General features: G+C 45.1%; 1 protein-coding gene across 1 annotated transcript; it reads right to left on the bottom strand.

Moving 5' to 3' along the window:
• LOC141288565 (tripartite motif-containing protein 16-like) lies at window positions 1–13,861 on the bottom strand. Its single transcript, XM_073820725.1, has 6 exons — window positions 13,094–13,861; window positions 6,989–7,084; window positions 6,656–6,889; window positions 5,238–5,397; window positions 5,050–5,097; window positions 1–707 (listed from the first exon to the last, which is right to left on the bottom strand). Exons 1-6 carry the CDS (start codon window positions 13,670–13,672, stop codon window positions 187–189), a joined length of 1,638 nt encoding a protein of 545 aa, XP_073676826.1. The 5' UTR covers window positions 13,673–13,861; the 3' UTR covers window positions 1–186.
• Between the last annotated feature and the right edge of the window lie 1,589 nt (window positions 13,862–15,450).

Here is a 15,450-nt window from a genome sequence, read left to right as displayed (position 1 = left end):
ATCTTACTGTCTATATGAGGATTTATTACACATTTATTCTGAATGTTATTTCACTGACAGAAGTTCAGCTGCAGTATTAATGTCATGAAGAGAAAACAAGAGACTCTATAACATCTCACTGTTACTGATTCATCATGCAGCTCAAAGCATTATGGGCAGAATCTCTCGTCAGTCTATTCTGATTCATCAACACAGTTTCGCTGATGATAAAGAACAAACATTAAACCCAGGATAGAGCGGCTGAGTGAATGTGGTGTGGACTGTGTGGATGAGGCTCATTGTGTCAGAGACGCTGTAGAAGGACAGAGTTCCTGCACTGTGATCCACAAACACTCCTATTCTACTGCTGACGGACTTCACAGGGAGATCGATTGATATCTTTTTGTGTCTGAATGAGTATTTGGAGGAATTGCAGAACAAACTCCAGGACTGATCATTAGCTCCAAAGAAACACTCATTACGTCCCTTTCTGCTGATGCTCTTATATGACACTGATATAAACACACCTTTATCTCCACTCCACTCAATCTCCCAGTAACAGCGTCCACACACACTCTCTCTACACAACACCTGAAAATACACATCAAATCTGTCTGGATGATCAGGATACGACTGAACTGTACCAGTGTAAGTAATCACTCTGTTGTTCTCAGACAGACGGAGGTGTTTATTCACTGTGTTCAGATCCAGAGTGAGCTGATGGGAATCTGATGGAGATAAAACACATCAGAATCAGGAATTATGAATCTGTTTGATCTTTTCATGTAGCTGAACTTTTCATGTTAAGTGTATCATCAGTGTCTCAGTACAGATGACCAGATTCACAAAACTTCTTCTTAACCATTTTCTTCTCATTTTCTAACAAAAGTTAAAAAAGTTAAGAATATTTTATATTCCCAAATATTTATTATTATTTTTTTCTTCTCTATATTTAAACGTTACAACAACACTAGCTATATTTACTACACAGTAGAGATGCTCAGTTAATAGGATTAATAGTAATAGAGATACAGATGACTGATAATGTAAACATCATGTCATAATTATGTGTAACATGACTTTTTGCTGAAATTCATTAACAACTCATCAAAAACAAGTCAGATGGGGAGCTCATTTCTAATTTTAGTCTATAGATATGACAATCTTGGCAGTATAAAAAAGGCAGTATTCAGCACATATAAACCCGGTATACACAGCATTTACTGTAGCAGCGCATACATGTACAGGACTCTTTCACTCTGGAGAGAGCACAAAACACAACACAAATGGGAAAAAAACAAATCACTAGTGTGACAAATATATGGATGGATTGATGGATGAATGAAAAAATGTAATAGGAAAAAAAAGATTTGAAAAAACAAATCTAATAAATTTGTAATAAAAATTAAATCCTGAATTTTTTATTATATTCTGTATCTATTTTTAATTTTTTTTATATCTAACTTTTATTTACTTATTCTTATTCTATATATATATAGTGGGGATAAAACATTCAGCGAAGCCGCTCCTACATCCCGATCTTACGGTGGCTGAGAGAGCTCAACGCGCTGCAACTTAAGAAAACACATGCAAACAGAAAAAAACGACAACAAATTAAGAAAACATCTTCATCCGTTTGACAACACAGGTGCTGCAAATCCTCACAACACAAACACAAATAAAGTCCTTTATAAAAATAAAGTCCTAAAAGTGCTTTAAAGTCCTGTTCTGAACACCATACGCACTTTGAAGTTCCATTTTGAATCAAATAATTTGCGATCTGATTGGAACGCTTCGAAACATTGAATTATTTTGCGACGCAGTGGTAAGCAAGCAAGCATTATAACACAATGAAAATTTATGCACATTTAATCTTTCACAATGTCTACACTTCATGTGTTGTAATTCATGAGCACACAATATTCAGCACTGTGCAAGAACATCTGAGCAGTGAGTGGATTCTAACTTAAGCACCTCTGATTTGCAGATGCGTTCCAGAAATAAACAGATGCTACATTGCTCACACTGCAAACAGGTTTTAAATCGAAACTGCCTATTCTTGCACTTACTAAACATACTTATGTTTTACTAATACACTATATACTAGTTGGTCATGCTGCTTTTGTGCAATAGATGAATAGCCTTTTTTTTTTTTTTTTTTTTGATATATGACTTGAGACTTGACATAATCAAAGAAGATTTGCGACTCGACTTAGACAGCAATGATACAAGACTTGACTTGGACTTGAACCCTGTAGCTCGGCAAGTCTTTATGGCCTAGCTTCTAAAAACGGAGTTCTGATCAATACTGTCAAGGTACACAGATCAGCTGCGTTCTCATGTCTCGTGATCTGTGTGTTTGTTGTGTTGTACGTCATGCTCGCACGTCAGCTGCCAATCAGTCCCGCACCAGGTGCTGCTCATAATCTCAGTCTATTTCCTACTCACCGTTGTCTCTTTTCCTCTGTCAGATGATTGTTCCCCGGACCTTGGCTGTGTGTGTTTGTTTCTTTTGAGTTCGAGTTGGAGTCTTCGTTGGATGTTGTTTGTGTGTTTAACTTTCTGGATTATTCACGGCTCATCCACTGGACTCACCCGCTCAGGATTTCTCATCACAGCACCTTCATCGTCCATCTAGCCCCTGTCTCACCCATCCGAGAGACATCATCATTCATCACCTGCTTGTTTGTATTGTTCCGGTCACTTTCAATAAACTGTCATTCACCTGCATTTGCTTCCTCATCATTTCTACAGCTGTCACAGGATCATCTGACCGCTATGGAAGCAGCAGGCTCTTCTCAACCCACTTCGGCAGAGTTTATGCAAGCCTGTATCTCTCGGATGGACAGCCAGGAGCAGACCATGGGTCAAGCGATCCGTGCTCTTGTGGGGCAGGTGTCCGAGCTCACTCAACCTATGCAACTTCCCGCTGCGTCGCCCACACCGCCCACGCCATCTACTTCCCCACCACCATCCAGCGCTTCAACTTCATCAGAGCCCCGCCTTCCCACCCCGGAACTCTACAGCGGTGAGCCGAACTTCTGCCGAGCTTTCCTCACTAGATGTTCTATGTACTTTGCATTGCAGCCCCGCACTTTCGCTAGTGAGGAAAGCAAGGTAGCGTTTGTGCTCACCCTGCTGTCTGGGAGGGCGGCATCCCCATTGGGAAAATCAAGATCCCTGTGGTGCCTCGTTTACTACACTCTCCGTCGAGATGAAAAGAGTGTTTGACCGCGCGGTGATCTGTGTACCTTGACAAATATAGGCTGGTTGCTGAAGCATATGATCACACTGGTATGATAAGCGCAGCTTTTAGCACTGAGCCAGAGAGGGGCTCACTAAGTGAACGATTGTATTTTTTTATCCACATAATGTTTAGGGTATTTAATGTTTTAGACATTTAAATTACACATAATCACTATAAACCATAATAAGAAAAAGAAACGCAGATGTAGATTGAAACACTTCAAATACATGAAATATGTAGCCTACATATAAAGTTAAATTCTTCCTGTTTACCAGCCACTCACTTCCATGTCTTTCAAGAAATGGATTAATTCACGATAAATGAACATCTGTATTACGTATTAGCAAGTTATAAAATATTTGACTCAACTGATTCATTAAAATCACTGAATCCTTAACAAATGAAACTTAAACTAGAAACTTAAAATACATTTTTCATTCAGTAAGGCCTAAATTTGTTTACAAACAATTAATAATTCGTTAATGAAACACCACAAATTAGTATAGCCTATCTTTATAATTATACCTACTATAGACTATTATTGACTAAATGTACTGTAGTAATTAATACAAAGACACAAATTTTGGCAAAAAGCACTAGTGACTTGTTTAGGACTTGAAGCTTAAAGTTGAGGACTTGCAACTCGACTTGGACTTGCCCGTCTTGACTTGGGACATGTCTGACTTGACTCGAGACTTGAATGCAAAGACTCGAGCCTTACTTGTGACTTGCAAAACAATGACTTGGTCCCACCTCTGTCAGCAACCCACAAAGTGCTACTTTGGTTGTGCGTCTTGTTTCATCAATCTGGAACTAATGTTTGATTTGGTTGAATTTTGTGAACTGAATATCTTGCAACTTTCCAGTTGATCTGACCTGAAACATCCGGTAGCAAAGTCTGATCTCTATCACTAAAGTTTAATGCTTCTTTGTGAGCATTTAACCAGTGATGCACCGGAGATCCACATGGACTGTCTCCCTCATTACTGTGTTGCACACAGAAAAGTAAAAACAATAAATAATATAAAAATAATAATAAAAATAAATTAAAAATGAATATAAAAAAATTAACATAAACATAAATGAAGGAATGAATTGAATAAATAAATATAAAAAAATATATATTTTTTAATAATCAGATTAGTAAATAAAAATAAACATACAAAATAAATACAGATAGTAAAAAATAAAGGACAAATGTAATAAAAAATAATTCAGGATTCAATTTTATTACAAATAAATTTATTTGTTTTATCAAATCTTTTACTCAATTTATCTATTTTCCTATTATTACATATATCTATCTATATATTTATGTATTTATTCTTAATAATTGCAGGTTATTGATCCTCTATAAATCACTGCATCTTGAAACAGGCTTTTTGAAAGTAACTGTTCAAAAACAAAATGCATTAAAAATGCAAAGCTGCATGCCTGTCAAGCAGGTCACAACAGAAATGTTGTACATTATAATTCCGATAATCTACAGACTGTGCAAAAACACAGTCCATGAAATTTTCTGCAGTAAATTTATCAGTTATTCTTCTGGGGTTATTCAATCAGATAAATTCTGTCAATTTCTTAAGGAAAAAAAAAAAGATCTATTGAAGAACTTTTTAATATTTTTTTCAAGAACTGCACTTTTATTTTAACAAACAAATTAAAATTCCTTAAGAAGATTTCTGTCAATCTAGCACCAGTTGCCCAGATATCCTGTGCAAACCATCATTTACATTATCAATTTTAAAACTATTTTTTAACTTCTACAGGAAGAACATGAACAAACTCAGTGAGTTTTTCTGCTTGTTTTCTTACTGACTTACATTGTAGGAAGTCCTTCCTGGTCCTGGGAACAATGTTGGTGGATGTGACTGTGGAAATCAACAGACATGAACAGTGTGATTCTCATGATCCTGTATCCATTCCTAAGACATTTCTAATACGATGTTCTCCATGATATGAGATGATGATGGACTCGTTTCTGAGAGCAGATCAATCTCCAGGACTTTACCTCTGTCTGAGATCTTCTTGAGCTCCTCTTTGCAGAAATCCTCCAGTTTGTCTCTCAGCTGATGGACAGATTCTCTCAGACCATCAAAAGAGACGAGAGAACTGAAGAGATCATCATTTCCGTCTGTAGATTCAGGAGGTGCTGAGAGAGACTGGAAACTCTACAGAAAACAGAAATCAAAACTCATCAGCTCCACACTTCACCCAATAACCTGCACCAACATCAGATTTGACTGATCTTTAGTAACTCACCTCAATCCAGCACTTTCACAGCATCAGCTTCATTCTTCTCATATTCATTATATTATATTCATTTATCACATTATCATATATCTGCTAAGAACAGGGGTGTCCAAACTCAAAACTGCCTGGAAGTTTATAGTAAAGCTTGTAAGACCTTGGTTGATGCTGATACAGATGTGTTTAATTTAGGTTGTAGCTAAGGATTGGACACCCCTGGCTAAGAACATAAATGAAGAGTTCAGATGCAATAGTGCTACCTAAAATGTTCTTCTAAAATTAGTATTTTTCTCAGACTTTTATGTTTATGTTCAGTCATTTCACTTTAATGGGAATGAAAAGAACCTATTAAGGTGAAATGAAAGTCGTGACGTATTGTCAAGTATGGTGACCCCAAATTGGTCCTCTGCATTTAACCCATCCAAGTGCACACAAACAGCAGTGAGAAGTGAACGAACACACACACACACACACACACACACACACACACACACACACACACACACACAGTGAACACACACTGTAGCAGTAGGCAGCCATTGCTCCAGCGCCCGGGGAGCAACTGGGGGTTCAGTGCCTTCCTCAAGGGCACTTCAGTCATGGTATTGAAGGTGGAAAGAGCGCTGTTTATTCACAATCCCCATCTTCAACCGGCAACCTTCGGGTTACAAGCCTGACTCTCTCACCATTAGGCCATGGCTGCCCCCCAAAAAAATATTGTGCTCTGCATTTAACCCATCCAAGTGCACACACACAGTAGTGAACACACACCCGGAGCAGTGGGGGGTTTGGTGCCTTCAAGGGACTCACCTCAGTCGTGGTATTGAGGGTGAAGAGAGTGCTGGTTGTTCACTCCCCCCACCTACAATCCCGGCCGGACCCAATGAACCTACCCCCCATAAATGAATGAACCTACACATAGGAGCATTATAAAATTGCTCATTTTAGAAGAAAATTTCAAATGGCACTTAGTGGCTTTTGCATCTAAACTCTTCAAATGTCCATCTAACAGCTCAAGCACATCAATGGAGTCTCATTGTAGGGTTGAGTAGATTTGCTCAGGAAAAGCAGCTCAAAGGCTACGATTAGATTGACGATTATTTATAACTTTAGAGAGTTTAGTGACAGCAGGATCTGGCTCAAGTCCACTATGATCCTGTTCTTCTAGATCTCTGTTACCTGCAGGAACTGGATGTGATCCTGTGTGTGTGAAAGCTGCTCCAGCTCAGCGTCTGTCCTCCTCAGATCATTGATCTCCTGCTCCAGTCGCTCCAGTCGTCCTTCAGCTCGACTCACTGCTCGCTTTTCCTGATCTCTGATCAGCCGTATCAGCTCAGAGCGGCTTCTCTCAATGGAGCGGATGAGCTCAGTAAAGATCCTCTCACTGTCCTCCACTGCTGTTTGTGCAGAGCGCTGTTAGGACACACAGTGATTCAGGCTTCAGTGGGACTGAAAGAGACAAGAGAGTCTGAACTGAGACTGAGACAAACTTCTCTTCTTCTCCAGACTCACCTTATGAGACTCCACAGCCTCTCTCAGCTGCTGAACATCTTTCTCTCTCTGCTGGATTCTCTGCTGGAACGTCTTCTGCGTCTCCTTCAGCTGCTTCTGCAGGACAAACGGATGATAGTAAATGTCACAGAAAACTACTGGCACTAAATCATCATGAAAACAGATGAATCAAGTAGAGCTGATAACGTACTCGGTTACTTTCGTAACCTCGGTTCCCTGAGATACGGGAACGAGTACTGCGTCTGTAAAGACGCTATGGGGAAAAGCTCCTTTTCTCCTGAGACTGAAGCATTTCAATAACGCAGTGTAACTGCACGGCCATTGGTTCGTGCAGTGTTAAAGAAACGAACCAATGGCTCGGCAGCGGAGATGCACAAACCTATGGCGATGATTCGCGCCCGATCGCGCCAAAAGGGGCGGAGCATCTGGCTATATAAGCGAGCATTTCGCCATAGGGAACTCAGGTACTTCGACTGAAGCGACGACTGAGTCGTGCAGCTACCTAGCACGGCCAGCAACGCAGTACTCGTTCCCGTATCTCAGGGAACCGAGGTTACGAAAGTAACCGAGTACGTTCCCTTTCGATACTTTCACTCGTACTGCGTCTGTAAAGACGCTATGGGGAACCAGTACAATCCCGCCGTGCTTAAGGTAGAGGAACGACTAACATGACCCTAGCACTAAAGGGCTAATAAGGGCCAATTTGTTCAATCAGATAACCTGATAAACATCCGTTCCAAGGAATAAGTACACTTGGAGCTCCACAGAGGCCAAGACGCACTACATATAACATACTGGTAACACATACCACTATGTGGAAAGGACCCGAGTCTGTAAGACTGGAACGTCCAAGTTATAAAATCTAGCGAATGTGGACGGTGAGGCCCAGCCTGCCGCCGCACAAATCTCTGCAATGGAAACCCCACTAGACCACGCCCAAGACGAGGCGATGCCCCTCGTTGAATGGGCCCTTACTCCCATGGGACATTGTAGACCCAAAGAGGAGTAAGCCAGCGTGATGGCTTCCACAATCCATTTGGATAATCTCTGTTTTGTGACCGAACAACCCTTGGTGCGGCCACCAAAACATACAAACAGCTGTTCTGACTGCCTAAAAGGGGCAGAACGCTCTATATAACATCTCAGAGCCCTGACAGGGCAGAGAGGGTTAAATCCCTGGTCTTGCTCCGTAGGAGGAAGAGCCAAAAGGGAAATAATCTGGTCTCTAAAAGGTGTAGAGAGACTTTTGGGAACATACCCATGCTTTGGCTTCAGGATGACCTTAGAGTCATTTGGCCCGAATTCCAAGCAAACGGGGCTCACCGAGAGCGCCTGTAAATCACCCATGCGTTTGACTGATGCTAATGCCAATAGCAGGGCAGTCTTCAACGTCAGGGGGCGAAGGCCTATGGACTGAAGCGGTTCGAAGGGAGGGCCCTTCAGGGCCCTCAACACTGTGGGTAAGTCCCAAGACGGAACCGTGATGGGGCGAGGGGGATTAATCCGCCTTGACCCCTTTAAGAAACGAACGACCAAGTCGTTCCTTCCCACAGATTGACCGTTTACAAGGTCATGGAATACCGCTATAGCTGCAACATAGACCTTGAGCGTGGAAGGGGATCTCCCCTTATCCAACAGCTCTTGCAAGAAGGACAATATCACAGATATGTCACATAAAATTGGGTCCGTACCGCGGGTGGAACACCAGGCGGAAAAGACAGACCACTTGAGATCGTAGAGCCGCCTCGTAGAGGGTGCTCTAGCTTGTGAAATAGTACTCAAAACCGACTCAGGGAGACTTAAAGGCTCCCGTCTAGAGCCCAAACGTGCAGCGCCCACAATTCCGGTTGGGGGTGCCAAATCGTTCTGTTCGCCTGTGTTAAGAGATCTCGTCTCAGTGACACGGGCCATGGTGCTCTTGAGAGCAGCCTGGGAAGATCTGGAAACCAATGCTGGTTCTGCCAGAATGGAGCCACTAACAGGACTTTGAGTTTCTGTTCCCGCACTCGCCTGATGACCTGTGGCAGCAGGGCGATAGGAGGGAATGCGTATAACAGGAGATTGGGCCATTCTTGGGTCAATGCGTCCTGTTCCTTCGAAAAATAAATTGGGCAGTGATGATTGTCTTTTGAGGCGAAAAGATCTACTCGCGCCCTGCCAAAGACAGCCCATATTTGCTGAACCGTGTGAGGGTGAAGCATCCATTCGTCTGAGGAGACGTTGCTCCGAGACAACATGTCTGCTCCCTGGTTCAGTTTGCCTGGCACATGCGTCGCTCTTAGAGAGCGGAAGTGCAGCTGAGCCCATTTCAGGAGACGTTCTACCATTGTAAATAGACGTCTCGACGAGAGGCCCCCTTGGTGATTTATGAAGGACACCACTGTCATGCTGTCCGAACGGACTAAGACATGGTGACCCTTCAGCGCAGGTAGAAGGGTGTGAAGGCCTAAACACACTGCTAGCATTTCCAAGCAGTTGATGTGAAGGCGACTCTCCGCTTTCGACCATAGGCCGAAAGCAGGCTGGCCGTCGCACAGCGCCCCCCAACCTAAGTTGGAGGCGTCTGTCGAGACCGCTTTCCTTCTGACCACCAAGTCCAGGGGAACGCCCTGTTCCATCCATTGAGCGCACCTCCAAGGAGCCAGGGCTGCTATACAGGCCCGATCTACCTTGATGCGCTGGCGTCCCAAACGCCACGCTTGAGGAGGAACCTTTGGTTTCAACCAGAACTGCAGGGGGCGCATTTGAAGCAGACCCAACTGAAGTACTGGAGATGCTGAGGCCATAAGGCCGAGCATCTTCTGAAAAACCTTGAGAGGGCGAAGGGCTCCTATTTTGAAGGAAGCCGCGAGCCTGCGAATGGCTTGGGCTCTCTGCGGCGCGACTGCTGCCTTCATTTGACATGAGTCGAAAACTGCTCCCAGGAACGCAATGCGCTGGCTGGGAGACAGCACGCTCTTGGCAAAATTGACCTTGAGTCCTAGGCACTCTAAGTGGCTGAGGATTAAGGCTCTGTGGTGTGTTAGCTCGCTTTCTGACTGGGCTAGGATGAGCCAGTCGTCCAGATAGTTCAGGACGCGGATTCCCATCTGTCTCAGAGGGGAAAGTGCTGCGTCCATGCACTTTGTAAACGTGCGAGGGGCTAACGACAGTCCGAACGGAAGGACTGTATATTGATATGCCACTCCCTCGAAGGCGAATCTCAAGAATTGCCTGTGATGGGGGGCGATCTGAATGTGGAAGTATGCATCCTTCAGATCTAGTGAACAAAACCAGTCCCCTTTGCGTATCTGCGAGAGGATCTGTTTTAGTGTAAGCATTCTGAACGGCCGTCTCATGAGGGCGCGATTCAGCTGTCTGAGGTCGAGGATGGGGCGTAGACCGCCATCCTTCTTTGGAACGAGGAAGTAACGGCTGTAAAAACCTGACTCGCTCTGTGTTGGGGGGACCGTTTCCACGGCGCCCTTGGCCAACAGATTCTTTACCTCCAATCGCAAGACGTCTGCGTCTTTGCTGCGAACTGAGGTGGTGATCACACCATGAAAGCGAGGAGGTCTTCGAGCGAACTGGAGTACATAGCCTCGTTCTATTATGCCCAAAACACATTTTGACACTCCGGGGATGGCTTGCCATGCCGCGGATCGTGTCGCTAGGGGCTGCAATGGTTCGCACAGCTGTATGCTGTCTGAAAGCATTGGAAGAGGAAATTTGCTCTTTTCTTGAAAATGTTTGTTTTTTATTTTTCCCGCTATCACAGCGGTTTGCTGTAAGGGCGCTGATATAAAGGGCCCGTGAGTTACCGCTACATTTTTTACAAACATGAGTTCCCTTACACTCGGAACAGAACGGAGTGTAGAAGGGCTTAAAAGAGGCACTTTGGGGGCTGGTCCGGCTGCTGCGAGACTTGGCCCCTCCCTCTTCCTGCTGTTGAGATCAGGAAGACGCTGGCGGCGCCTGGTCCAGCACCACTCTTGGCCGAGGTCCCTGACGCTTAGGGAAGGGAAAGCGCTTGGCTGGGCGTGACCGAGGACGGAGCTCCGTCTGAGGCGCTGGTTGCGCAGCTGGGGGCGTGGCTTTCGCAGGCTGCTGAGTCGGCGCCGGCTTGGGGCGACTAGGAGCCGTTGCAGAGCTCGAGCGTTTGGGCAGGAAATGTCGCATAGCTTGGGACGATTTCTGCGCCGCGGTAAAGCGCTCCGCGAAACCCTCGACAGCTGGGCCGAACAGGCCGGTAGGCGAGATGGGGGAGTCAAGGAAGGCGACCTTATCCGCGTCCTTGATCTCCGTCAAGTTAAGCCATAAGTGGCGCTCCAGCACCACTAAACTGGCCATCGATCGCCCGATCGCCTGAGCCGTCATCTTCGTGGCGCGTAACGCCAAATCCGTAGCGCTACGTATCTCTCTGAGCGGGGAATCGTCCAGGTTCAACTCGTCCAGACCGCGGAGGAGCTTTGCTTGGTACACCTGGAGTACCGCCATAGAGTGAAGCGCTGAAGCTGCCTGTCCAGCAGACGAATACGCTCGTCCAGCGAGGGTAGAGGTCGTCCTGCACGGCTTAGACGGGTGTGACGCCCTCGCCTTCCAACCGATAGCGGTGGGCGGGCAAAGGTGCGCAGCAACTGACTCGTCCAGCGGGGGCAGCTTCTCGTAGCCCTTTTCCTCAGCGCCATCTACCGTGGTGAGGGCAGCAGAAGAGGAAGTATGAAGGCGGGCGGAGTATGGAGCACGCCAGGACTTAGATATTTCGTCGTGGACTTCGGGGAAGAATGGTGAAGCTCGCTGACGAGGGGCCTGGCGGCGCCCCGGCAGGAACCATTCATCCAGCCGGCTCCTAGATGGCTCCTCGGGGGGAGACCATTGAAGATCCAGCTCCTCAACAGCTTTAGATAGGACACGGAACAGTTCGGCGTCCATACCGGCGCTGGCGGCGCTGGATTGCGCAGACGGCAAGGGGGCGGGGTCATGGGAAGAGCCCGACAACTCCTCTGCGTCAGATGCGGCCAATGACATGCTGTCATCCTCGCATTCACTTCCTCCGAAGGAGACCAGATCGCTCGCAGCCGCAGAGGGACGCTGGTCAGGATGCAGGAAGAGAACTGGCGATTCCTCTCCGTGTGGTGAAGGCGAGGCACGCGGGGTCTGAGCCGGCGTGAGCTCGCCTGTCACCACGCTCTTAGATCTCCTGCCCCGCTGCTTCTTCCTAGCAGGCTCTTGCGAGGAAGTAAGCGGGAGGGCGCGAGAAGCGGCGTCGCTCTCTGAAAAGAAAGCTAGCCGCGAGCGGAGGGAAGTGAGACTCATATTCCCGCAGTGGGAACATTCCGTCTCATTGAGCGCAGCCTCAGCGTGGGCGTGACCCAGGCACGAGACGCACTCAGCGTGAGTGTCAGCGGCGTGCAGAGGGGCTCTGCACGAGCGACAAAAACGCCGTGGCATTTGGAACAACGCCGTAGAAATTTGCTCTAATTTGCTCTTTTAGATATTCGCCGGATAGCAGCAGGGAATCAGCTCCGGAGCGTCAATCCGCCGAGCAGTGAAGATCCGCTGCGAGGCTCGTCAACGGCGAAGAAGAGGCTTGCTTGAGCGAAGTCTGCGTAGTCAGTCTCTGCGAAGATCAGAAGTCGTCGCTGAAGAAGAAGGATCTGAGTTCCCTATGGCGAAATGCTCGCTTATATAGCCAGATGCTCCGCCCCTTTTGGCGCGATCGGGCGCGAATCATCGCCATAGGTTTGTGCATCTCCGCTGCCGAGCCATTGGTTCGTTTCTTTAACACTGCACGAACCAATGGCCGTGCAGTTACACTGCGTTATTGAAATGCTTCAGTCTCAGGAGAAAAGGAGCTTTTCCCCATAGCGTCTTTACAGACGCAGTACGAGTGAAAGTATCGAAAGGGAACTAATGGTTGTAGGTTTAATCTCCAACAGTTATGATCAGTTACAATCATTATACATGAATTCACACTGAAAGCGTAAGCATTTATCATGAAAGTGAAACTGACATAGACGTAGAGATTCACACTGACAGTGTTTCCAATTAATTAAGCAGAGGCTCTACACAGAAAATAAACAGATCACTGCAATGAGTATTAACTTGATCTCTAGTTTTAAATACCTGTTTCTCTGTCCTCTGTGATGCAGCTGATACAATGTCGTGGTTTTTATGTTCAATAATTGTACACAGCACACATATACATTTCTGATCAGTGCGACAGAAAACCTCAAGGATCTTCTCATGTTCGTGGCAGATCATCTCCTGCAGTCGTCCAGTGGCATCAGTCACTTTGTGTGGTTTACGTGAATGAAACTCCTCATGACGTTCAAAATGAGTTTGACAGTATGATTCCTGACACACCAGACAGGACTTGACAGCTTTGTATTTTCTTCCAGTACAGACGTCACACTCCACATCTCCAGCTCCAGCGTCACAGTCAGCAGTAAGTTTGGTCTTCTTCAGTTTCTCCACCACTTCAGCCAGCATGGTGTTTCTAGCTAAAGCAGGTCTTGGACTGAAGGTCTGTCTGCACTGAGGGCAGCTGTAGACTCTCATCTGATCCTCCTGATCCCAGCAGTCTGTAATACAGCTCTTACAGTAACTGTGTCCACAGGGAGTGGTTACTGGATCCTTCAGGAGATCCAGACACACTGCACACATGAACTCTTTCCTATTTATGGAAATTCTGTCTTCTTCCATTTTTCTAAATGAATACAGAGACACAAACACACAACAGCTCAACTACACTTCAGTTTCTCTTTCTCTGAAATCATGTGATTCCTGTTTCCTGGTTCTGTGTTTGAGTCACGTGTGTAAAACAGGTGTGTCTGTGAGTCTGGTTCCTCATTCCTGCGCCTGTAGAGTCTCACACACTAACACACATGTTGGGTTTGCATATTTTATAAGGACATGCCATAGGCTTAATGGTTAAGGTTGTCTTATTAACCAGAACATTCCTTTGAGTCACTCACATTGCATGAATCGTGCTTTGGGGAATGTCGTCGAATAATGTCGTGCTATAAATTAAAAACTAAAAGCTGTCCTGTGAGCCCATCACCAGGGTGCCCGAGTTGCAAAGACGAAAACCATCTTAACCATCTGGAGGTGAAATCTCCATTCTCCTGGAGACACACTGCCCTGAGACAAAATGTCCCCTTAAATTTGCCTGGCATGTGCTCCTGTTCTCTGTAATTTCTTCATCATCAGTTAGGAACCTAGGTGTGCTATTCGATAGCAATCTTTCGTTCGAAAGGCACATCTCAAAAATTATACCGAAATTATGACCAATGCTCTCGATGTCAAATGCTGAAACGTTAATTCATGCGTTCATGACCTCAAGGGTAGATTATTGTAATGCTTTATTGGGTGGTTGTTCTGCACGCTTAATAAACAAACTCCAGCTGGTCCAAAATGCAGCAGCTAGAGTTCTTACTAGAACCAGAAAGTATGACCATATTAGCCCGGTTCTGTCAACACTGCATTGGCTCCCTATAAAACATCGTATAGATTTTAAAATCTTGCTAATTACTTATAAAGCCCTCAATGGTTTAGCTCCTCAGTACTTGAACGAGCTCCTATCGTATTATAGTCCTTCACGTCCGCTGCGTTCTCAAAATTCTGGCAATTTGATAATACCTAGAATATCAAAATCAACTGCGGGCGGCAGATCATTTTCTTATTTAGCGCCTAAACTCTGGAACAATCTACCTAACACTGTTTGGGAGGCAGACACACTGTCAGTTTAAAACTAAATTAAAGACCCATCTCCTTAACCTGTTCTACACTTAACACATTTCTATGATCCAAATCCATTAATGGATTGTTAGGCTGCATTAATTAGGTCAACCGGAACCGAAAACACCTCCCCTAACACCTGATGTACTCGTTGCATCATAAGAAGAATGGCATCTACACTAATATTAGTCTGTTTTGTTCTTATTCCGAGGTCACCATAGCCACCAGATCTAGTCTGTATCCAGATCAGATGGTCAATGCAATCCCCCGGATCCAGTCCGTACCCATCCCAGATGGAGGATTAATAGATCAGCTGAGTCCACATCAACTAGATGAGCCCTGGAGATGGATCATCAATTAAGAACTCCTCACCTAGACGGTTGTTACACATGTATTTTCCTTCTCAACTGTTTATGATCAGTTAAGACATAACTGACAAGGGTTTACATGAATAATCACCAAGCGCCTCATTTTGAAATATTTCTGTGTGTATTTGACCGTTTAGACGCGCACCTTGAGCTAAAAGATAACTTTACATGTCCGTGTTCTGCTCCGTCACTGAGCAAATACACAGAACAGTGCAAGTTAAAAACACAACATCAAAGAAACATTAATAAATCAAGCACATCCCGTTTTATGAAAGTCACCTTATATGATTTTGCTTTTTTTACATGTGAATTTAGGCTTTTATGGAGGAGTGAAAGCGCACCACTGGAAAGGGGTGGAATGGGGTGCAATAATCT

Source organism: Garra rufa, chromosome 16, assembly GCF_049309525.1.
Source record: "Garra rufa chromosome 16, GarRuf1.0, whole genome shotgun sequence".
Classification (NCBI taxonomy): domain Eukaryota; kingdom Metazoa; phylum Chordata; class Actinopteri; order Cypriniformes; family Cyprinidae; genus Garra; species Garra rufa.
This window is presented reverse-complemented; position numbering and strand designations above follow the sequence as displayed.